Genomic DNA, 23,927 nt, shown 5'->3' on the forward strand with positions numbered 1-23,927 from the left:
ACTTCCTATCATTTGCTCTTTGTGATGAGAGTTTTTGGGTCGTTCCAAATTGGAAGAGGGTCACTTAGGAATGGGCCTTTTTATATCGGCAACTGACGTTCATTTTTCACTGTTTATTTTTTGAACCCAAACTAGCTATTTATGAACAAGAAAAATTAAGGTTCACATTACGTTGTATTTTTCACAGATTTTCTCTGTTAAGAGAAAATCTCTGTTATGCGCATACTTAAGAGATGGTCCTATTTTATTTTGCCACATATAAATGGTGAAGCCGATACGTGTACCCCAAAATCTCAGCTACTTTTCTCAGTCACATGACAGAGCTCCTAAGATGTCATTGACATTACAGTTCTATGAATGGACGGAATGGACGTGTTATATTGTCTTACAAGACAGTCCGTCCACATCGATCTACGCACGGCAGACAGCTGCAGTGGACTAATGGTTGGAGTCTGGAAAGGAGATTTTAAAAATAAATGTCTGCTGGAACACTGCTAATAAAAATTCAGTTTATTTCAACATATAATCAAAGAAGAGAGTCAACAGGTCCGACTAGACTTGTGTTTATTGTCTTAATATTATCTAGGTTTTTTATTGATGTTCGTCAGTATGTTCCAGAAATATATCATATGTATGACACTAATACAGGCAATTATAGCGGTATTCGCAACTAAATCTGGGTACACACTACAGAAAATTACTGCAGATGCGATTTCTGTAACGATTTTACCAACGACTGAAAGTCCCGATGATCATGCCGATTCCTGTGTACAGACCTACACGATTTACCGTCAGATCTGTGATCTTCATCTCTCATAACCATCTGCTGAGAAGATGGTGACTCTGTACAGATATCAGCCTACACTGCTGGTCCTGAGTGTGTGCACACTGCCACATGTGCCCCGACATCGTTACATCGCTTATCGTGATTTTTAGGAAGCTTAGATAACCAAATCAAATGATACGATGTGCTTTGGTGCTATTAAACGGAGAGACCCAATAGGTTGTTTATCGTTTGATCAGCACGATAATTGTGTAAGTGTGTATCCAGCTTAACCTGCATATACACAGATAGAGCCACGGTTATCCCAAAGTGATATTTTATGTTAACTCTGAAACCATGTTTTGTGGAAATTGAAGCACTATGGCTTAAAATAAAATACAGTATGGGCTAATATTTGTTGCACCTGTAAGTAACATGGGTGACTACAGAAATAACTGTGATAATGTAGGGCACGTAATTCTTCAGGGTTTTCCTTGTGTAAGTCCTTCATCGTTTTACCAGAATTAACATCAAGCTAGAGCTAAGCCTATTATTTTACATGGTATTTCTGCAATTTTAATGAATGTCAAAGTCTCTCCTCTTAACACAGTGATTGAAGTTAATAGGGATGATGACCCCAATTTGCCATCAGCCCGTGACCAATTAAAAGCATTTCTTATCCTAATTTACGTACTATAACCACTGTCACATGTTAAGTATATGAACACTTCAGTTATATTAAGGATTCTGCATTATAACACAGGGCGATCTCGTCTTTTGCGAAATGCGTTTGTTCTCAGCGGCCATTACCCAGCCGTTACATTTGTTACTCTCTGGCAGACTACTATAAATGTCCCAATATCTCATCTAGTTAAAATAAATAGATCGTTCAGCATCTCTGTACAAAGCAATCAATAAAATACAAAGTAAAGCACAACATCTATACGTATCCCCGATATGTCCTATTGGACCACGCAAGATAAAAAAAAAAAAGAAAAACATATAACATTTTGTACTAAATATCAAAATCCCCTTAACACTTTATTTCAAGTTGTGTTAAAAATGTTATGTAGTGTGTCAATATTTTGTTGATATTTACATATATACAACTCCTCCTCGCAGCCGTCTCTACTGCAATAAATATAAAAATGTTTCTGCAGAATAAATAATTTCTGTGTATGGATGATACAATCTATATACTGTCTGCTGGATGAAGTCACCTGTTACGCTGTATTTGATCTACGGAATTCAGTGTAACTTTTTGTATGCAGTGATGATTAAGGTAATATTGTGACTGAAGAACTATACATTTGTATATTAAGTGTAAGAATCAGTAGTCGTCTTTTCACGTCACTTCGTGAATTTGATCATTGACCGGCAACAATTCAGTAGAAAGATTGTTCAGGGAGAAATAAGGATGTCTGACATTTCCTTTAAACTAGAACTACTGGCTGCTATATTAGAGAAAAATGGTAGTTCCTGCAGTACCACTCCTGACCAGTAGGTGGGTCCCTGCTTTTCCCCAATGCGGTTTTTACAAAGTTTGTAAACTATTTTAAGACAGGATTTCTATATACATGTGTGTGTAATTTATATGTTTGGATGCATACCTATTAATGAAATGCATATATTGAAAATACGTGTAATGTACTTTAGACAACTGAGAAATGTGCAGTCCTCCACCCCAATTAAAATCTTGTGTGTCCCTGGGCTAAAGTGTCATAATGGGGTAGGAGGGAGATCTATAATAAGAGATGAGCTGAGAAAGTCTTTTAAGCTTCGGTTCCTTATCCCCAGTTGATTTACGGGGGATCACGACCTGCGCTTGATCCCAGAAGCCGGGGGTCCGTCATTTGAAAAGCCGAATTTCATCTTTTTGAATGTGTTCATAGCAGGACTGTGGAAACAAAACACTAAATTAATAATCCTATTTATTCCACCACAAAACTTACTCTCTTTCCTACACGTAACGTTGTGACCAAATTACATTTGACATAACACTAGCGGTCAGTGTGATTGGAACATGCACAACAACACCGATAGTGGTAATTTTTCAACTGGATTTACCAACATACTCAATAATGATCCAATCAGTTTCCAGCATTGTGATCAGTTTGAGGCCTCTCTCAACAGTATTTGGGGGATATCAACATTACTGGTAGAATTTATAATATGAATGTTTCCGGTGTATTAGAATAAATAATTTGCATGCTGTAATATGGTATAAGAGCTACGCAATTAGCGCACAGATTGAAAACCCAATTTGGCAATTGTGGTATTTACCAGGAGGTCCGACGTGCCTCATCTGTGCCGCCCTACAATGAGGCATCTCTGGAACCTGGCGCAGAACAAGTTACTGTAACCCATAGCAATGTAGCTGATACTAATGATCAATTTACTAGGACGGTTTAGAAAGAAGAAGCAGACTTCAGGCTGTTTACTGTGGGGTACAGGGCCAGTTACCAGGGCCGCAGTTTTCACCATGTTCCCCAAAACAACATCATAAACCCCATGTTCACGTCTGTCACTCAATACACAACGTTTTACTTTACATAAAGTAGTATTGAGAGTAATTATCCTGCAAGAGGACAAATCACCGTCTGTTACATTTACATTTCTGCATTCTCGTCGTCATGTTATTGTAACCCGTGAGGGTGGTGCTTTCGGCCCTTCAGCCAAAAGTTTCTGACCCTCTTCTGGAAAGCATATGTGTCGCATTGTGTCCCTGATGGGGTGACACGCCCGGGGGTGTTTTCTGCCCTCATAAGAACATTTCCTCTTATGAGATAAATAGCTGCTACACTATAAGTATTCTGTAGTTAAATAATAATTAAATATTTAAAATACCATAAAGCAAAGTCCAACAGTAAGACTTCCTCTGATCAATATACAGAGTTCAGCTGTAATCAGGGGGTGTAATAATTCTGCCGTCCGAAGCAAAAATAGAAATAATGCTCATATAAACCACCAGAACATTAATATGGGCGTTGTGTTCGCTTCAAAAGGCAAATATTGTGCCTGGTAATGATTATTAGATCTACCAACAAGGCAAATACAACTAAGAATTTTCTAAACCACAAAATGGTCATTGTTACATTAAGTCCCACCACGTTGCTGCCTGAGACAGCTGCCTCATTGTTGGTTCACACCTGGGTGTAGTTGATATGTTTACATCAGAGACTCTCTGTACAAGCGATAGGCTGCTGCAGGTTTATATTAATCCCAGGACCTATCACATCAATACATTTGTCATGTAGTTTGCATAGTATAGTTAACCGCATTGCTTTTAAAATATACTATTCTTAGTGTAGCTTGTTCACACGTATTAATTACAGAACCTCTGTGGCACATTAAACAAGTTGCATTGTGAAGTTTTATCCGTTAACTTTTTTAGATGCAGTTTTGATAGGTCTACGTTGCTTCTAGAAAAACATGAAAGATGTTGAAGCATGAAATGCGTTAGTGTCAGCGATCCCTGGATATAATCTGTGGGGGATACAATGGCAGCAGGAGAATTAAGGGTCTTCCCGCCTCATTATTATCTAGCTATGAGCTATAGTTCAGTTCTAATGATGAACACAGTGGGACCAGTCCGTACATTTTGCCGGTTACTCTGGGCTCTTGCAGAGTTGGTCATAAGCGGATTTTCTTTTTGGTCTGAAATGTGCATTTTGGTTCTGCTCATGCGCACAAAAAAGTTCCTATATAGACTCGGACGCATCTTAAGCTTGCGATTCTTTGCGTTTAGAGAGGCGGTACAGGGGAGGGAAGGGGTGTGCAAATCAAGCACGATAAGGGCGTGTTCACGTAAATGTGACTGATTCCCACCTGGATACAGACGCGTGTTCAAAATACACATTACGGTGAACTCAGTTTATACACACGCAGAGACAATGACATAGATACACAGACACACAAATGCAGCCACATACACAGACACACAGAGACACAGAGACACACACAGAGACACTGTGTTGACACCGATTTATTTCCCTTATGTAGCAAAACAAAACAAAAATAAGGAGTAAAGCGATCACCAACCTCCAGGGCCGTTAGCAGGAAGTCGTAGATCCCTCCACGATTACCGGGATCCATCAAGTCATGTATAAAGTGGATTTCCGCTCCCAAGTGTTGTATTCTGAAAAGGCAGCACAACCATAAATAACTCAAACATAAATAATATGATGACCAAGAGAAAAAATTTCAGCCACCGCTACACACAGCGGAGGCAGCCGCTGAGAACTAATAATCGTGAGAAGGCCGACGATCAATTCACAAGAATACGGCGGCATAAGAGAGGCGCCATAATCACCCCACGCCCCAGTGATATGATATTGATCCAGTATGTGATATTATTACTTATATATATTACCCTGCTCGAGACACCACGTATATCAGTAGAGGCAACAAGTCATCCATAGCAAGTTTATAGTCTTTGCCGACAACTCGGGACACTGTTGTCTCGATCTCCTTGTAGGTCTTCAGGATTATTTCCAGCTTCTCCTTCGGGTCCACTGTTGAGCTGCAAAACATATTTTGTGGATATACTAAAATTTGTGTCTAATATACCTGTGCAGAACATACAATAGGAAATGCAGATTTGTACGTGAGAGACTGATGAAATCAACCGGGGAGGGGGGGGGGGGGGGGGGGGGAGTGTGAGGGTGCTTTATAATCTATAGTCTCAGATATAGTGCCCAGCATCAGTCTGCAGCAGCAAAGCCCAGGAAGTCTTTATTGTGTAAGGCAGTACAGTACAGTACAGTATTGATTTCTTTCTATACTCTTTAATGTGAAGGCAGGGAACTTAAAGGACAGTACAGTTTTTAGTGGATAAATGGTTTACAATGGACCCGAATTGTTTATTTTACAAGTATGAACTCATATCCTATGTAGGTAAAGTCATTTGTGCTCCAACATAGTGTATCCGACACCTTTCCTGCATTTTGCCATTTTTGATGTATGAAGTCTGGCCGGCTCCTACTGCCATGTCATCTAGCCAACATCAGCAGCCCGATACGGCATTAGTTTAGCCTGATGCAGACCCGATGATGTTGGGTTTGTGACGTAACAGTGGGAACAGAGGGCTGCAAACACTGAACTGAGAAACGGGAATTGGCTGTGACTCACATAGAGATTTGCATTTAATAAAAACTATAAATCCCGGCTCAGCTCTGTGCAGTTACATATAACTGAGTGTCAGCTGTTCGGTTTCGTACTTACATTATCTTCTGAAGACACTCAGTGGCAGACTGGAAGCACTTGTGTCTCACTATCGAATATCTCTGAAAAATAAATTACACTTTAAATAAAATAATGGAAACTGCAGATTGGCACTGAGGATAAACACCACATTGTAAAATATCGCCTTATACTTAGTCAGAAGGCCTCATTCCAAATACTGATACACGTATCTAATGCCGGTCCTTATACTGATACACATATCTAATGCTGGTCCATATACTGATACACGTATCTAATGCTGGTCCTTATACTGATACACATATCTAATGCTGGTCCTTATACTGATACACGTATCTAATGCTGGTCCAAATACTGATACATGTATCTAATGCTGGTCCTTATACTGATACACGTATCTAATGCTGGTCTTTATACTGATACACGTATCTAATGCCGGCCCTTATACTGATACACGTATCTAATGCTGGTCCTTATACTGATACACGTATCTAATGCTGGTCCTTATACTGATACACGTATCTAACGCTGGTCTTTATACTGATACACGTATCTAATGCTGGTCCTTATACTGATACACGTATCTAATGCTGGTCCTTATACTGATACACATATCTAATGCCGGCCCTTATACTGATACACGTATCTAATGCCGGCCCTTATACTGATACACGTATCTAATGCCGGTCCTTATACTGATACACGTATCTAATGCTGGTCCTTATACTGATACACGTATCTAATGCCGGTCCTTATACTGATACACGTATCTAATGCCGGTCCTTATACTGATACATGTATCTAATGCTGGTCCTTATACTGATACACGTATCTAATGCTGGTCCTTATACTGATACACATATCTAATGCCGGTCCTTATACTGATACACGTATCTAATGCCGGTCCTTATACTGATACACGTATCTAATGCTGGTCCTTATACTGATACACATATCTAATGCCGGCCCTTATACTGATACACGTATCTAATGCTGGTCCTTATACTGATACACGTATCTAATGCTGGTCCTTATACTGATACACATATCTAATGCCGGCCCTTATACTGATACACGTATCTAATGCTGGTCCTTATACTGATACACATATCTAATGCTGGTCCTTATACTGATACACGTATCTAATGCCGGTCCTTATACTGATACACGTATCTAATGCTGGTCCTTATACTGATACACGTATCTAATGCTGGTCCAAATACTGATACACGCATCTAATGCCGGTCCTTATACTGATACATGTATCTAATGCTGGTCCATATACTGATACACGTATCTAATGCTGGTCCTTATACTGATACATGTATCTAATGCTGGTCCTTATACTGATACACGTATCTAATGCTGGTCCTTATACTGATACACGTATCTAACGCTGGTCTTTATACTGATACACGTATCTAATGCTGGTCCATATACTGATACACGTATCTAATACTGGTCCTTATACTGATACACGTATCTAATGCTGGTCCTTATACTGATACACATATCTAATGCTGGTCCTTATACTGATACACGTATCTAATGCTGGTCCTTATACTGATACATGTATCTAACGCTGGTCCTTATACTGATACACGTATCTAATGCTGGTCCTTATACTGATACACATATCTAATGCTGGTCCGTATACTGATACACGTATCTAATGCCGGTCCTTATACTGATACACATATCTAATGCTGGTCCTTATACTGATACACGTATCTAATGCTGGTCCTTATACTGATACATGTATCTAACGCTGGTCCTTATACTGATACACGTATCTAATGCTGGTCCTTATACTGATACACATATCTAATGCTGGTCCGTATACTGATACACGTATCTAATGCTGGTCCTTATACTGATACACGTATCTAATGCCGGTCCTTATACTGATACACATATCTAATGCCGGCCCTTATACTGATACACATATCTAATGCTGGTCCTTATACTGATACACGTATCTAATGCTGGTCCTTATACTGATACACGTATCTAATGCTGGTCCAAATACTGATACACGCATCTAATGCCGGTCCTTATACTGATACATGTATCTAATGCTGGTCCATATACTGATACACGTATCTAATGCTGGTCCTTATACTGATACATGTATCTAATGCTGGTCCTTATACTGATACACGTATCTAATGCTGGTCCTTATACTGATACATGTATCTAACGCTGGTCCTTATACTGATACACGTATCTAATGCTGGTCCTTATACTGATACACATATCTAATGCTGGTCCTTATACTGATACACGTATCTAATGCTGGTCCTTATACTGATACATGTATCTAACGCTGGTCCTTATACTGATACACGTATCTAATGCTGGTCCTTATACTGATACACATATCTAATGCTGGTCCGTATACTGATACACGTATCTAATGCCGGTCCTTATACTGATACACGTATCTAATGCCGGTCCTTATACTGATACACATATCTAATGCTGGTCCTTATACTGATACACGTATCTAATGCTGGTCTTTATACTGATACACGTATCTAATGATGGTCCTTATACTGATACACATATCTAATGCTGGTCCTTATACTGATACACGTATCTAATGCTGGTCCTTATACTGATACATGTATCTAACGCTGGTCCTTATACTGATACACGTATCTAATGCTGGTCCTTATACTGATACACGTATCTAATGCCGGTCCTTATACTGATACACGTATCTAATGCTGGTCCTTATACTGATACACGTATCTAATGCCGGTCCTTATACTGATACACGTATCTAATGATGGTCCTTATACTGATACACATATCTAATGCTGGTCCTTATACTGATACACGTATCTAATGCTGGTCCTTATACTGATACATGTATCTAACGCTGGTCCTTATACTGATACACGTATCTAATGCCGGTCCTTATACTGATACACGTATCTAATGCTGGTCCTTATACTGATACATGTATCTAATGCCGGTCCTTATACTGATACACGTATCTAATGCCGGTCCTTATACTGATACACGTATCTAATGCTGGTCCTTATACTGATACATGTATCTAATGCCGGTCCTTATACTGATACACGTATCTAATGCCGGTCCTTATACTGATACACGTATCTAATGCTGGTCCTTATACTAATACACGTATCTAATGCTGGTCCTTATACTGATACACGTATCTAATGCCGGTCCTTATACTGATACACGTATCTAACGCTGGTCTTTATACTGATACACGTATCTAATGCTGGTCCTTATACTGATACACGTATCTAATGCTGGTCCTTATACTGATACACGTATCTAATGCTGGTCCAAATACTGATACACGCATCTAATGCCGGTCCTTATACTGATACATGTATCTAATGCTGGTCCATATACTGATACACGTATCTAATGCTGGTCCTTATACTGATACATGTATCTAATGCTGGTCCTTATACTGATACACGTATCTAATGCTGGTCCTTATACTGATACATGTATCTAACGCTGGTCCTTATACTGATACACGTATCTAATGCTGGTCCTTATACTGATACACATATCTAATGCTGGTCCTTATACTGATACACGTATCTAATGCTGGTCCTTATACTGATACATGTATCTAACGCTGGTCCTTATACTGATACACGTATCTAATGCTGGTCCTTATACTGATACACATATCTAATGCTGGTCCGTATACTGATACACGTATCTAATGCCGGTCCTTATACTGATACACGTATCTAATGCCGGTCCTTATACTGATACACGTATCTAATGCCGGTCCTTATACTGATACACATATCTAATGCTGGTCCTTATACTGATACACGTATCTAATGCTGGTCTTTATACTGATACACGTATCTAATGATGGTCCTTATACTGATACACATATCTAATGCTGGTCCTTATACTGATACACGTATCTAATGCTGGTCCTTATACTGATACATGTATCTAACGCTGGTCCTTATACTGATACACGTATCTAATGCTGGTCCTTATACTGATACACGTATCTAATGCCGGTCCTTATACTGATACACGTATCTAATGCTGGTCCTTATACTGATACACGTATCTAATGCCGGTCCTTATACTGATACACGTATCTAATGATGGTCCTTATACTGATACACATATCTAATGCTGGTCCTTATACTGATACACGTATCTAATGCTGGTCCTTATACTGATACATGTATCTAACGCTGGTCCTTATACTGATACACGTATCTAATGCCGGTCCTTATACTGATACACGTATCTAATGCTGGTCCTTATACTGATACATGTATCTAATGCCGGTCCTTATACTGATACACGTATCTAATGCCGGTCCTTATACTGATACACGTATCTAATGCTGGTCCTTATACTGATACATGTATCTAATGCCGGTCCTTATACTGATACACGTATCTAATGCCGGTCCTTATACTGATACACGTATCTAATGCTGGTCCTTATACTAATACACGTATCTAATGCTGGTCCTTATACTGATACACGTATCTAATGCCGGTCCTTATACTGATACACGTATCTAATGCCGGTCCTTATACTGATACACATATCTAATGCTGGTCCTTATACTGATACACGTATCTAATACTGGTCCTTATACTAATACACGTATCTAATGCCGGTCCGTATACCGATACACGTATCTAACGCTGGTCCTTATACTGATACACGTATCTAATGCTGGTCCTTATACTGATACACGTATCTAATGCTGGTCCTTATACTGATACACGTATCTAATACTGGTCCTTATACTGATACACGTATCTAATGCTGGTCCTTATACTGATACACGTATTTAATGCCGGTCCTTATACTGATACACGTATCTAATGCCGGTCCATATACTGATACACGTATCTAATGCCGGTCCTTATACTGATACACGTATCTAATACTGGTCCTTATACTGATACACGTATCTAATGCTGGTCCTTATACTGATACACGTATCTAATGCTGGTCCTTATACTGATACACGTATCTAATGCTGGTCCTTATACTGATACACGTATTTAATGCCGGTCCTTATACTGATACACGTATCTAATGCCGGTCCGTATACTGATACACGTATCTAATGCCGGTCCTTATACTGATACACGTATCTAATACTGGTCCTTATACTGATACACGTATCTAACGCTGGTCCTTATACTGATACATGTATCTAATGCCGGTCCTTATACTGATACACGTATCTAATACTGGTCCATATACTGATACACGTATCTAATACTGGTCCATATACTGATACACGTATCTAACGCTGGTCTTTATACTGATACACGTATCTAATGCCGGTCCTTATACTGATACACGTATCTAGCGCTGGTCCGTATACTGATACACGTGTCTAATGCTGGTCCTTATACTGATACACGTATCTAACGCTGGTCCTTAAACTGATACACGAATCTAATGCTGGTCCTTATACTGATACACGTATCTAATGCCGGTCCTTATACTGATACACGTATCTAATGCCGGTCCTTATACTGATACACGTATCTAATGCCGGTCCGTATACTGATACACGTATCTATTGCTGGTCCGTATACTGATACACGTATCTATTGCTGGTCCTTATACTGATACACGTATCTAATGCTGGTCCTTATACTGATACACGTATCTAATGCTGGTCCTTATACTGATACACGTATCTAATGCTGGTCCATATACTGATACACGTATCTAACGCTGGTCTTTATACTGATACACGTATCTAATGCCGGTCCTTATACTGATACACGTATCTAGCGCTGGTCCGTATACTGATACACGTATCTATTGCTGGTCCTTATACTGATACACGTATCTAATGCTGGTCCTTATACTGATACACGTATCTAATGCTGGTCCTTATACTGATACACGTATCTAATGCTGGTCCATATACTGATACACGTATCTAACGCTGGTCTTTATACTGATACACGTATCTAATGCCGGTCCTTATACTGATACACGTATCTAGCGCTGGTCCGTATACTGATACACGTGTCTAATGCTGGTCCTTATACTGATACACGTATCTAACGCTGGTCCTTATACTGATACATGTATCTAATGCTGGTCCTTATACTGATACACGTATCTAATGCTGGTCTTTATACTGATACACGTATCTAACGCTGGTCCTTATACTGATACATGTATCTAATGCTGGTCCATATACTGAATGACATCACATCAACATGCATACAGATATTATTTACTAGTATTATACATATATAGTAGCATCACTTGTATATTTTATTACTATTATGATTATATAAATTTACCCTAAGTATATATTCTAATTACTTATTATAGGGTTTATACAGACACACATGGAGAAGGGAGGAGATGAAACAAGTTATTAGGGAAGAGGAGACAGGTAAGTAGGTCACAGGATGTGTAATTAGTAGTTATATTCTATGTTGTGCAGTCAGTGAATAGTCATATTACATTATAGTGAGTGTACCCCCCGACCCCCAGTCTTCATCGGCAACACCCCAAGCAGAGCTACGAGACCCCACATGCGGTCAGTCTTTCCGTTAATGCCAGCTTCACACTGCGTCTCACCTCTCTCCTTGGGTGGGGTGTGGGATGGTCCTTGTTGGGGGTAACTGGATCCCAGATGACCGGCAGACCCTGGGGCAGCGATGAGGGCACCAGAAGCTTTTTATTATGTTTATTCTTAGAATAAATGTAAATTATTGATACAAAGTACCAAGTTCTAATACACACAATGAAGTTGTTTATTATGACTCTGGGAGATTTATGGCTTTGACAAAACCCAGAGACACCCCCCTATATTTCTGTGAGACAGCTGGAGCAGGGTAATGGAGGGACCAGTTAAAGATACAGGGGACGAGAAGAGGGGATAAAAGAGAAACATATGGGGCTATAGTGCAGAATAAGTATATAATAAAATGCAGTTATGAGGTTATTAACATTTATATAGCACAATATATCCGTAGTCCATAGTGCTTTACAATTGGAACATTGGAGCTCTTCATGAAGAAACGGAACGTCTCAAAAGTTTTGGGAATGTGCACTAAACATCTCACTGATACATTGTATCCGATTACTGGACATATACTGAACAAGAGCTTAAAGTCACATCCATTCTTACCTGGTTGGTTGTCAGCTTCACATCTTTCAAGGGCCACAGCTGCCTAAACAGTTTAAAAAAAATCAGAATTAAATGTATGTGTATTATAACAGTGTACTGGGGGGAGATCATGTCAAACAAATCTTATTGACTTTTTTTGACTGGGTGATTAAAGTAATAGATCAAGGGGGGGGGGGGCGTAGATGTTGTTGTTAAGATGATAATTTAAGGAGGGAACGTCTGTACAATGTTCTTTACAAAGCCTTCTGCAATGTACAGACGCCGCCTCCTTTAATTAGCAGCTTAACAACACAAATCATAGTGTGGCCCTTCAAAGTGACGTAATTGGAGCCGCCCGGGATCTTCATCCGTCGGAACTATTTGACGTCTGTTTTCCAAGCTGTCGCTATTTGTGCTCTGTAGGTGATTACACGTTCTGTGTCATCATGTCGGGGTTTACATGATCTATATAGGGTACCCAACCAGTATAAACTGTGTACAGTAACCTCACGACAGGGGTCATTTACAAATTTGAGACAGAAAATTAGCCATGCCTGATTCGTCCAAACCATACTCAGACCCACGCAAACCACACCCATTTGATATGCGGCCACTCCCCCTTTCCATCATCATCATCATCATTTATTTATATAGCGCCACTGATTCCGCAGCGTTGTACAGAGAAATCATTCACATCAGTCCCTGCCCCATTGGAGCTCACAGTCTAAATCCCCTAATACACATACACAGACAGACAGAGAGAGATTAGGGTCAATTTTGATAGCAGCCAATTAACCTACTAGTATGTTTTTGGAGTGTGGGAGGAAACCGGAGCACCTGGAGGAAACCCACGCAAACTCGGGGAGAACTTACAAACTCCACACAGATAAGGCCACGGTCAGGAATTGAACTCATGACCCCAGCGCTGTGAAGCTGAAGTGCTAACCACTGAGCCACCGTGCTGCCCAGCAACCAATAGCACATTCAGTCATCAAAAATGTGTGGCTGTCTCGGGAAACATCAGTTGGAATATACGGCGTAATCCGGTGTAGACATTGGGCTCATAAAAACACAAAACAAAAAAACATAAGTAGAAACAAAATTAAACAAAATAAAATCTGGATGACATTAAACCTATCACGATTCACTGTAATTACCTTATACCACATAGTACTTTATAAACCCCTTTGTAACTTTGCAGAACACTTCATGTTACACGTTATCTTTCACTCACTTCTGCACATCCAGAAACTCCAGCAGCTTTGTGTCGGTCAGGACACCCAGGCGTACTATGCCCTGCCAGTAGTGGGCGTCCTCCTGCTGGTGATACAACATGTACAGCATGAAGAGGTCGGGGTGGAAGCGGGGCAGGATGGCCGGGAGGATGAGGGTGTAAGGATTCAGGTCATCGCTACAAGAAAGGAAAGAGGAGCCGGTAAAACCAATGTGCAATTCACCTGCGGGGACGGCGGATATGTAAACCCTGCACCTTAGTTGTACATTTGTTTGTGCAATCAGCCAGAAATAGCTCAAAAGGCTGAATGTGGAATGGTCACGAGTCTGCTGTACTTTCCATGAGGCGGATTTGGTACCATCCGGGGGCATTTGATGCGAGTTAGGGCTTTTATATGTGCACAAATCAGTGCTTAAATGCCACATGCAACAAAAACTGTGAGAGGAATAAAATAACCCCGGCTGATAATATGTAATATGGGAGAAATGTACCCAGGATTGCGGTCACCACTATGGACTATGTTCCGAACTGCCCCATATACCACAGTATTATAGAAGGGGATTATTGTTCGTATTATTTTTGCACTTTGGAATTTATAAAAGTAGATATGGATGTTACATGTTGTAAACAATAACGCTCTCAATTTTTTCACTTGAAGTTTAAATTTAAACAATTACTGACATGAAAGTCCATGTAGCTGTCAGCTGGGTCTACCAGCATTGTCTGCAGATGGACAGGTAGGTGCCCATGTTATAGAAAGAATATAACATAACAATACAAAGGTTTCTTATTGTGATCAGTATCTATAGTGTCTACATTCTGCGTTCATGTCCTGTATGTATCAGCTGTTACCTTATTTCATTGTCTTCCTCTCTCATCAGCAGTTTGCCCACGTCCTCCGCAGTTATAGCAATTAAGGCTCTTTTAAAAGAAACAAAATCACATGTAAGTAAATGACCGTTTCAATTAAACTGCACAATGTAATCCTCCTGGTAATGGTCAGTAATACCCCTTTCAGATTGCTGCCCCTGCAATATCCCAGGTATATGAACACAGGATATTGCTGGTGGGTCAGAGCCTCCCACCCCAGCTAATTCCCAGGTAGATCATGTACACACTGAACACGAGTCTGCCCAGGTCTGCCTGGCAACATCACAAGAGGGAGCTCTGATTGGCTCCTCTTGTGATGATGATTTTTTTTTTAACTTTTCAATGGTGTTCGGTGAGACCCGGGTTAAAAAAACCTTGGTCTCCCCGTTCACACTGACGGCTAGCCGGGTCAGACTCGGGAATAACCATGCAAAAGACCTGGGTCTAATTCCCGGGTCATTCGACACTGGTAGATGGACCCATTCACATTGAGCCTCGACCCGAATCATCGGGGCTCACCCCAACAAAAACCTGTGTCTTTTAGGCAGTATGAATGGGGTATTAGAGAATTCTCTTTCGAGGGGTGCATTGCTGAACAACCAAGACCACTTTTTTATTTAGCTTTTTTTAGGCGTATAACTGGACTTCCTACAACCTTATTACTATGTGTGGAGTTTGTATGTTCTCCCTGTGTTTGCGTGGGTTTCCTCCGGGTGCTCCGGTTTCCTCCCACACTCCAAAAACATACTGGTAGGTTAATTGGCTGCTATCAAAATTGACCCTAGTCTCTCCCTCTCTGTCTGTCTCCCTGTCTGTCTGTTTCTGTGTCTGTGTGTGTGTCTATATTAGGGAATCTAGACTGTAAGCTCCAATGGGGCAGGGACTGATGTGAGTGAGTTCTCTGTACAGCGCTGCGGAATTAGTGGCGCTATATAAATAAATGATGATGATGATATACTGAAAATTATTTGTCATCGACTAAAGATCCATAGGCAGCAAAAGGCAACAGTGACACCTGCAGGTGATACAGTGTACTGCAGGGGATAGGAACGCTAACAAAGGACAGGTGTTTCAGTTATGCTGAAAACATAAATTTTTCTAAAGTAATCATATGCTATAAATGCAAATATTCAGTGATATTTAAAGAAAGGTGTCACCGACTCTCTCTATTCATCCATACATGCAAGTAGTTAAAATGTCATGGAAGACACGATCAACGACGGACATATGCAAACACCATACTAAATAGCACAGTTATTATACATAGAGGAGGCTTCTGGCTGCTTGAACTGTACGGCACAAATATTCACTTATAATATTTCAAAGCCAGAAAAGTGTTTTCCATATGAAATTATGATTTTCTTTTTTGTGCATCCACTTTAGGCTACAGAGAGGTTTAATACGCCATGCATTATAACCCACAATATATTTGGTAATATTGCCAGCGGTTTGTCCTGGGAACGAGCTCAGCACCTGAAGAACTCCCACAGTTTTTTCGCATAGTACTTGATCTCCTCCTGGGCCATACTCAGGAGGTGCAGGTTGGCTCCCAGACCCGAATACGTAGCCTGGAAAGCTGCCAACAGCATCTTTACGTGTTTATTCAATGGGTGTTGAGACGAATCGAAGACCTAGAAGGAAATCACCGTTGTTAGTATCTCCCAACACTATATAAGGCAAAATCTGGAGAAAACCACATTCCCATGAAGCCACACCCACTGGATGATATGCCCCGCCTATTATTATAATGAGGGATAATATGATACACACCGCGTGTTATAAGAAGGTTAGACAACGACCTTTACTAGGTAAAAATATTCTTAAAATTTTTGATAAAATGTACCTCTGTCTAAAGTTAGAAAATGATTTTGAGAATGAAGTAACAACTATTAAACAAAGCTCTCTTTGCCACTGTTCTGTTTTTGCAGAATCACCCAGTTTTCTCAGGGCAAAGAGTCACCCCCCCCCCTCACTAAATAGAGAATTCTGAAATCCAGCAATAAAGACTAGTAGAAGCTTGGAGGTGTGATTGTTGCATGCAGGTCTGCCATGAGATATTATGGGGCGCAGGGCGGATGGTAAGAGCAGCTCCGCTTTCTTCTATCGCTCACGCTCCTCCCATCCCAGTGCGCAGACACCCTCTCACCGACGCCCTCACAGTTCCCACCAATCTGTTACCCACTACTGTTCCAACTTCGTTTTTGAAATCCGCCCAAGTTGCAGAGGATGAGGCGCAGCTCTTTCAATTTTTCCGACTTTGGGTGGTAAATTTTTAAATAAAACTGTGCAGATCCAGTCGAACATTTAAAGAACACTTTGCAAACAAGAAAATGTAGTAGAAGTGTGCAAAATAAACTTGAGTAAAACAGTGCAAATGAAAGCAATCTTATATATTATACAATGTTAGTTGGGGCTTTTTGACGATGGGGCTCGGAAGTCGAGGATGTTGCTCGTTTCTTCTTGATATGGAGTTCCCAGTCTGTAGAAGGAGTATTTGTGGCCAGGAGGCCATAGGTAAGGCAACCACTCCACCAGAGGTCCCTACAACACAAGGTTTGGGGAGCAGAGCCTTGTGAGTGGCAGGACATTGAGCAGAGTGTCCAGATTCCTTGTAGTGTAGATGGCCTTCAACTGTGTCCTGATATTATAGAGATTGAGTTGCAACTCCTAGCCAGGTGTGGAGTGGTAGGACCACAGAGGAAGTGGTGTGAGGGTCAAGCTGAGGACTTCCCATCAAGCCTTTAACCAGCAGTCTGTGTAGTCCAGGGACTCAGTTCCATGTTCTACTGTCTGGGACCATGGTGTTTAATTAATTTCGGCAATGGGTATGCAGATGGTCAGAGATTGAGAAAAGGCAAAGATGTCCGATAGGAGATGTGTGCAACACTCAAAGTTCTTGTTCTTTTGCTGACCACTTGGCTCCTTACTTTTTTTACTTCTTGGTCTTTGAACATTCTCTGTCTGCCTACACAAAAGGTCTTTTCACTCAATACCTACTATGTATCATAAAGTCAAAGCTGAAATTCGGATCCCCTGGACCTGTCTAGTTTAGCATTACTCAGCCCAAAGGCGAGGAGTCTAACAAGGCAGGTTGTCTTCACCAGGGACCTCCGCAAGGAGGTATGGACTTTGTGGCCTCTGTCTCGCAAGTTGAGGCCCTCTGAGTGAGTACCAGACGAGACCCGTTAGGAGAATAAAGCATTAGGTGACAGGCTGCTGAAGGGTATCACTGAACAGCACACCAGGTGCAGTGTCAGGTGCCTTAAATAATCTGTGGAGGAGGAGGAACCAGTAACGGACGGGGAGAGAGGTTATAAAAGAGACAGGGTCTGCGTACACGCAGACTTGAATCCAAGATGGCGGGCGCCACCTGAGGGTCGAGGCGCTCAGAACCGGAGCAGAGACCTGAGTGGAGCAGGTAAATATGCCGGGACCCCATCAAGGCCCGGCGTGTGACACTATGTTACTGGACGCCGTTCCTTCCAAAATGGAGAAATGTGCAGAAAAAAGGGCACCCAGAGTCCACATTGTTCATTGAAAGCTCCAAATGATCACCACATTCTGAGTCACTTTGCTGTTGACATTTGCCAATGTTGCAGCCCATGGTAAGATGGCCGAGCTATAGGAAACCATCCGGCTCCTACTGCTGAACTTCTTCAGCCATCCACCACCTGGTCTGGTGGGTAAGAAGTTCCATCACTGGGCAGCCCCTTCACAAGTTGTAGTAACTTTCTATGTAAGCTCTGCTGCTCCCTCTCTATGTTTGATGGACATCCTGTTGGTTGATGTTGATGTTCCACTGTATGTTATCAACTTCCTTATCTGTGTAAGGGTAACTGTCCAGGGTATACATCGGCTATATGAAGCAGTGGACACCAGAGACTATTAGAACAAAGATCCCCTGTGGTCCTACATCATTAGTCGTCTTGGTCTGTAGGCTTGGAGGGCACCTGAGGACTTTCCAGCTAAATGGGTGTCAGGAGCTGGTGTGTGTGGGTCTTTCACTCGTTTTACAGAGTTACTATCTGGGGGAGTGAGTGGGGCTTGCCAGAGTGGGGTAATGGTCCTCTATGTTGGGACCTGGCTCACATCATACGGAGTTCACCCCTTGATCACCAACTGGTCCCATGGTTAGAGAGCTAGAAGGTCTTACACACGGTCCGATGCCCGGCTAATTGCCCCATCTGCTTTACATGTTGGTTTGGGCCTCATCCTTTAGATATTCCCCTGGTTACAGCCTCTTTACATTTTGAATTAATGCATTTAACGGAAAGAACAGACTCTTACCTTTTCCAAATACAACTTTAAGGCCTCAGGTTCTTCCTGGAGACTCACTTCCTTCATTAGATCCTCAATCTTCTGTGAAACTTCCTCATTGTCCCTAGGAAATAGATTAGAGAACTGATGTTGGTTATTGCCTCTGGCTGGGACCTCAGTGTCAGGGTCCTCTAACCCAAAGTCCATCAGAGTACACAACAAGTCTCTAACCCCAAGTCCATCAGAGTACACAACAAGTCTCTAACCCCAAGTCCATCAGAGTACACAACAAGTCTCTAACCCCAAGTCCATCAGAGTACACACCATGTGCCTGATTAGTCTTCAGATGTAAGTCCATTTCCATGGCGTATTTTGCGTGAAATAGCCCTGCGCTTGCGCCACGACAGTGAACGGAATTGCGTGCAATTAATGTCTGAATACAAATGACACTTACTAATCCCCATGTGTCTGGAAATGCTGTATTACCTATTTTGTAGCTTAAAGTACTTTTTATTAAGCTATAGTCACCCTCGTACCGTACCAGTCATATTACTGTAAATATTTCCTGCTCACCTCTGACAGCTCAGATATTCCTGAGATTTACGAATTTTCTTGCTTGATTTGACATTAAAACCTAAAAACGTTTCTTCAACTTCTTTTTTACACCCAGATTGGAGGAAGTTCTGGAACTGTTTGAATATTCCTTGCCAGCGTTCCTCGACCGGGAAAGAGCCAACACCGAACTGACTGCAGGACAGGGAAAGAGCGAGTATGACAAAGATCGTTCCTCTTCTATGGGACATACAGCACATTAAAATCTGGGATAAACTGCTGCAGAATGTGCATCTGGATTATTGTTTTAATAGTTTAGAGCACACGAGGTTAGTTAGAGACTAACTGGTCTCCTACCTCTTTACACACGAGCGGTAACTTACAATTGTGTCTCAATATTAAGAGTGTACAAGTTCCTTCAATTCAAAACGAACTGTGAACTTTAACATCCTCACTAGTGTGAATTATGCTTTAGGATTTTGGAAAAGTCGGCAGGTGCGTTCACCTGGAGAAACGTGCAAAATTCTGCACCCAAAATATCAATGGGGAAGTATTCTGCTCAACAGGTATACGACCTTCTCTCATCTCTAAGCAATCTCCTTATAATTACAGCCCTGACAATATGGGAATATTATAGTGATCAGTCGGGACCACTCCTGGTCTACCAAAGTAACGATTGGATGTCACCAATAGATCATGTGACATTTGCCACCAACTGCAATGCCCTCTGTGACCGGGTATGCGCGCTACTGATGATTTTATATTTACTAACATTTATTTTATAACAAAAGCACACTTTGCATTGCTTTACAATATTTTAAATTGCTTTTGTTTTGATATGTTACTTATTATTTTATTAAAAGCTAATGGAAATCCAATAATGTTAACATTCTATTGATAACCTCACCACTAGATGTCACTGTTGTATTCTAATGATTATTTGACCACTAGATGGCACTGTTTTATTCTAATGATAATCTCACCGCTATATGGCACTGCTTTAAACTGATGATTATTTTACCACTAGATGGCGCCGCTACATTGCAATCTACATTTGACATATAATTATATATAATCCAGTTAAGTAATATGAAAGCTGTTGTTCTAGTTATTAACTTTGGAAAAGCAGATAAATGACGATATCTGAGCAGGATGGTGAATATTTTACTCAACATTTACAGAAAAGTAAAGTTGAAATAAACCACCCCTATCAGAGGTTTCTGGCCAGCTAACATCCTTCTCTCCATAATGACTACTCACTGTTTCCTTTTCATGAACTCGTTTTGGAAGCCGCTGGCCGTACAGAGGACCCCCTGTGTCTGCAGGCCAGAGTCACCTGTTTTATTAAAACTTCCCTCCAAGGTGAATCCATTGGCAAAAATCAGTTTTCCCTAAGAACAAACCAAAAATCAGTTTAATAGATTATGACCGCCCACTTGCGAGCAAAAATCCAACATTTAATTTCATTAAGCTGCTATGACAACACTGGTCCTGTCCCGTATGAATGAGAACAGGTCCAAAAGTCTGTCAGTCACACTCTGCTGGCTCTAACACTGCAACCTGCTGCAGAGTGACTATACTGGGCAGGAGCATAAGCAAATTCTATTGGGTATAAAAAACTTGAATCATTCCATATACGAATAATATAGTTGCCTATTTTCTCAACATGTCCATGAGCCTTACTCTTAGGATGCTGGGAAATCACACAGTTCTGTGGAACAGACAATGATGACCTTCAGAAGAGGAAATGATGTAAGAATTGTACTTAAACCTACATTTTGCCTATGAAATGTATGTTAAACAGTGTTGAGTTTCCTCATCCCTTACTGTGGGAAAAAAAATTGATGGAAAAGTAACCAAAATATTATTCCACAAATGCTTTTTCTAGTATTCTGCCAGTATTGTGCATAATAAGACATCTAGTGTGTGACTGTTACTAAGATACCAAGCATTGGCAAACAGAGTGGGGTTTACTCGTGCCTGGAAACCCCATCCAAGCCTGGGGCACTGTATAATTGAGGTGGCTGGACCCTGCCCCCGCTTCACACAGCTCTGCTTGAAAAGGGAGAGCTGCGTGCACCTAACAGTAGTGCATGCAGCATTGCCCATGTATATTATGGGGATAGGAAGAGTTGGAGAATAACCAAGCACAGTCTAATATTATAGCCACGACCCCATGCATACTGGTCACGCCCACTGGTGGCGTGGTGTGGAAAACCCCCCTCTGCAAATCCTGCGTTTGCTCCTGCCAAGCATCTACAGTGCTCTACACGTTTTATGGACAGGTTACATCTAAACACGCCTAGTCCAGGGACAGGTTTATAGAGCAGTAATAGGTTTAGCTTAGTGACTCAAATAGGTTCACAGTCTTTGGCGTTCTGAGTCACGCCCCATCTACTAGTCACACCCCTTTATGCAAATGACCCTTACACTTTGCTGTTCCTTCCTTCTGTTAATTCACATACTTCAATTTATAACGACCAATCATTTTACATATCCCCACCTAGGTAAATAGCACCCACTCACTTTACCATATATCAGTCGATTTGTTTCTAATCGTACTGAGTTTTATGCTAAATCAATCTCTTTATTTTCTGGGGTGTGTAACTATGTACCAGTGAGTTATATGTTATATGCGATACTGATACAAAGATACAATGGACGCCAGCGTAAAAGGCAGATGAAATTCTGCTTAGTGCCAATCATTTAAAGTAATATCATGACCCTATTGGATGACAAGTTAATTACAGAGAATGAGTGGAATTCAAATGTTTCTTTGTAACTAATTCTGTAGTTATTTACTTTGTTTTCATTATTCACGTTAAATAAATATTTTTTTATCATTATTATAAAGAGCTATAACTTGTAGCTTGAAAAACACAGTGCCCACAACAAGAGCACGTAAAACTTATTAAAAGTAGCACACAGCAAACAACCTAATAAGGCAATAAAAATAGACTCTTCTAACATAGAAAATAACATTTCAGTTGTAAATAAATTATATTTTAACAAACTATTCCTTATGCTATCAAATGCATCAAGTGCCCCCCCCCCTCCACAACTCTTAGATTGTAAGCTCATTTGGATAGGGCAAGGTGCACCTTCTATTTCACGTCATTGTATATAATTGTACATATATGTTGGCGCTTTATAAACAAAGCATAATAATAATTCACAAAATCATTAATAAACATGATGGTAATTTGGACACACACCTCTTTAACATTTACTTCTTGTAACTAGATTATGTTGGATGTGTATTCGGTATTGGTGTCTAATTTGTTATTAAAAGACAAATCGTTAAAAGATAAGTAATTGGCCGTTTTTAAATTCCACCCAATATGATAAATCAAATAAAGTTCAGCACTAACTTTTCCAGACAGTAAACATTCCTCTGTGAATTGTCCCTCGTACACCGTGTTTTCTTCTGTAATCAGAATCCCGTTACCCTGGAAACAAAGATACGAGTTTATATTATCGTAACAGCCTATGAAACACCGACCAGGATATCTGTTATCTGCAGGTAAACTCAGTCACTGTACATACAATAAATCAGTTATCATAGTTTAGGAGATTAGTAATATTTATTTGGATGAGTCATTACTAGAAAGTGGATCTATAAAGTGAACTCATTTTGGACAGTCGGTGTCATAAACCAGTTTATTTATATCCTGTAAGTCTCTGAGGGTCATTGTAAGAGTGCAGAGTGTTTCTATTTTTGCAAATGCCCCCAACTACGTACAGTCTATTCATGGCTGCCGGCCCACATGTCGCTTTTGGAAAATCTATCTGCCTAGGTTTGTGGGATTGTGAGTCTGGCCGGAAATATCTTTTTTGCATGTGGGTACATAAGTCTCGCCCCTAGTCTGCACTCAGCACCAACGACACCAAACCACCCGGCTGCTTCCGTCAGG

General features: G+C 40.7%; 1 protein-coding gene across 4 annotated transcripts in view; it reads right to left on the bottom strand.

Annotated features, from left to right (window-relative positions):
* Positions 1–547: 547 nt before the first annotated feature.
* Positions 548–23,927, bottom strand: part of ALS2CL (ALS2 C-terminal like) — a 73,843-nt gene continuing 50,463 nt past the window's right edge. For 3 of the 4 annotated variants that reach the window (XM_075214150.1, XM_075214152.1, XM_075214149.1), the window contains exons 16-28: positions 23,385–23,462; positions 21,274–21,404; positions 20,035–20,208; positions 19,492–19,585; positions 16,678–16,835; positions 15,187–15,255; positions 14,335–14,511; positions 13,122–13,164; positions 12,569–12,637; positions 5,987–6,048; positions 5,136–5,285; positions 4,805–4,901; positions 548–2,660 (exon numbers count right to left, since the gene is read on the bottom strand). In XM_075214150.1, the coding sequence (XP_075070251.1) occupies positions 2,613–2,660; positions 4,805–4,901; positions 5,136–5,285; positions 5,987–6,048; positions 12,569–12,637; positions 13,122–13,164; positions 14,335–14,511; positions 15,187–15,255; positions 16,678–16,835; positions 19,492–19,585; positions 20,035–20,208; positions 21,274–21,404; positions 23,385–23,462 (1,350 nt within the window). In that variant the 3' untranslated portion in view covers positions 548–2,612. The remainder of the gene's footprint in view (positions 2,661–4,804; positions 4,902–5,135; positions 5,286–5,986; positions 6,049–12,568; positions 12,638–13,121; positions 13,165–14,334; positions 14,512–15,186; positions 15,256–16,677; positions 16,836–19,491; positions 19,586–20,034; positions 20,209–21,273; positions 21,405–23,384; positions 23,463–23,927) is intronic. The other variant, XM_075214153.1, reaches the window with a different exon arrangement.

This window comes from Mixophyes fleayi, chromosome 5 (assembly GCF_038048845.1).
Source record: "Mixophyes fleayi isolate aMixFle1 chromosome 5, aMixFle1.hap1, whole genome shotgun sequence".
Classification (NCBI taxonomy): Eukaryota; Metazoa; Chordata; class Amphibia; order Anura; family Limnodynastidae; genus Mixophyes; species Mixophyes fleayi.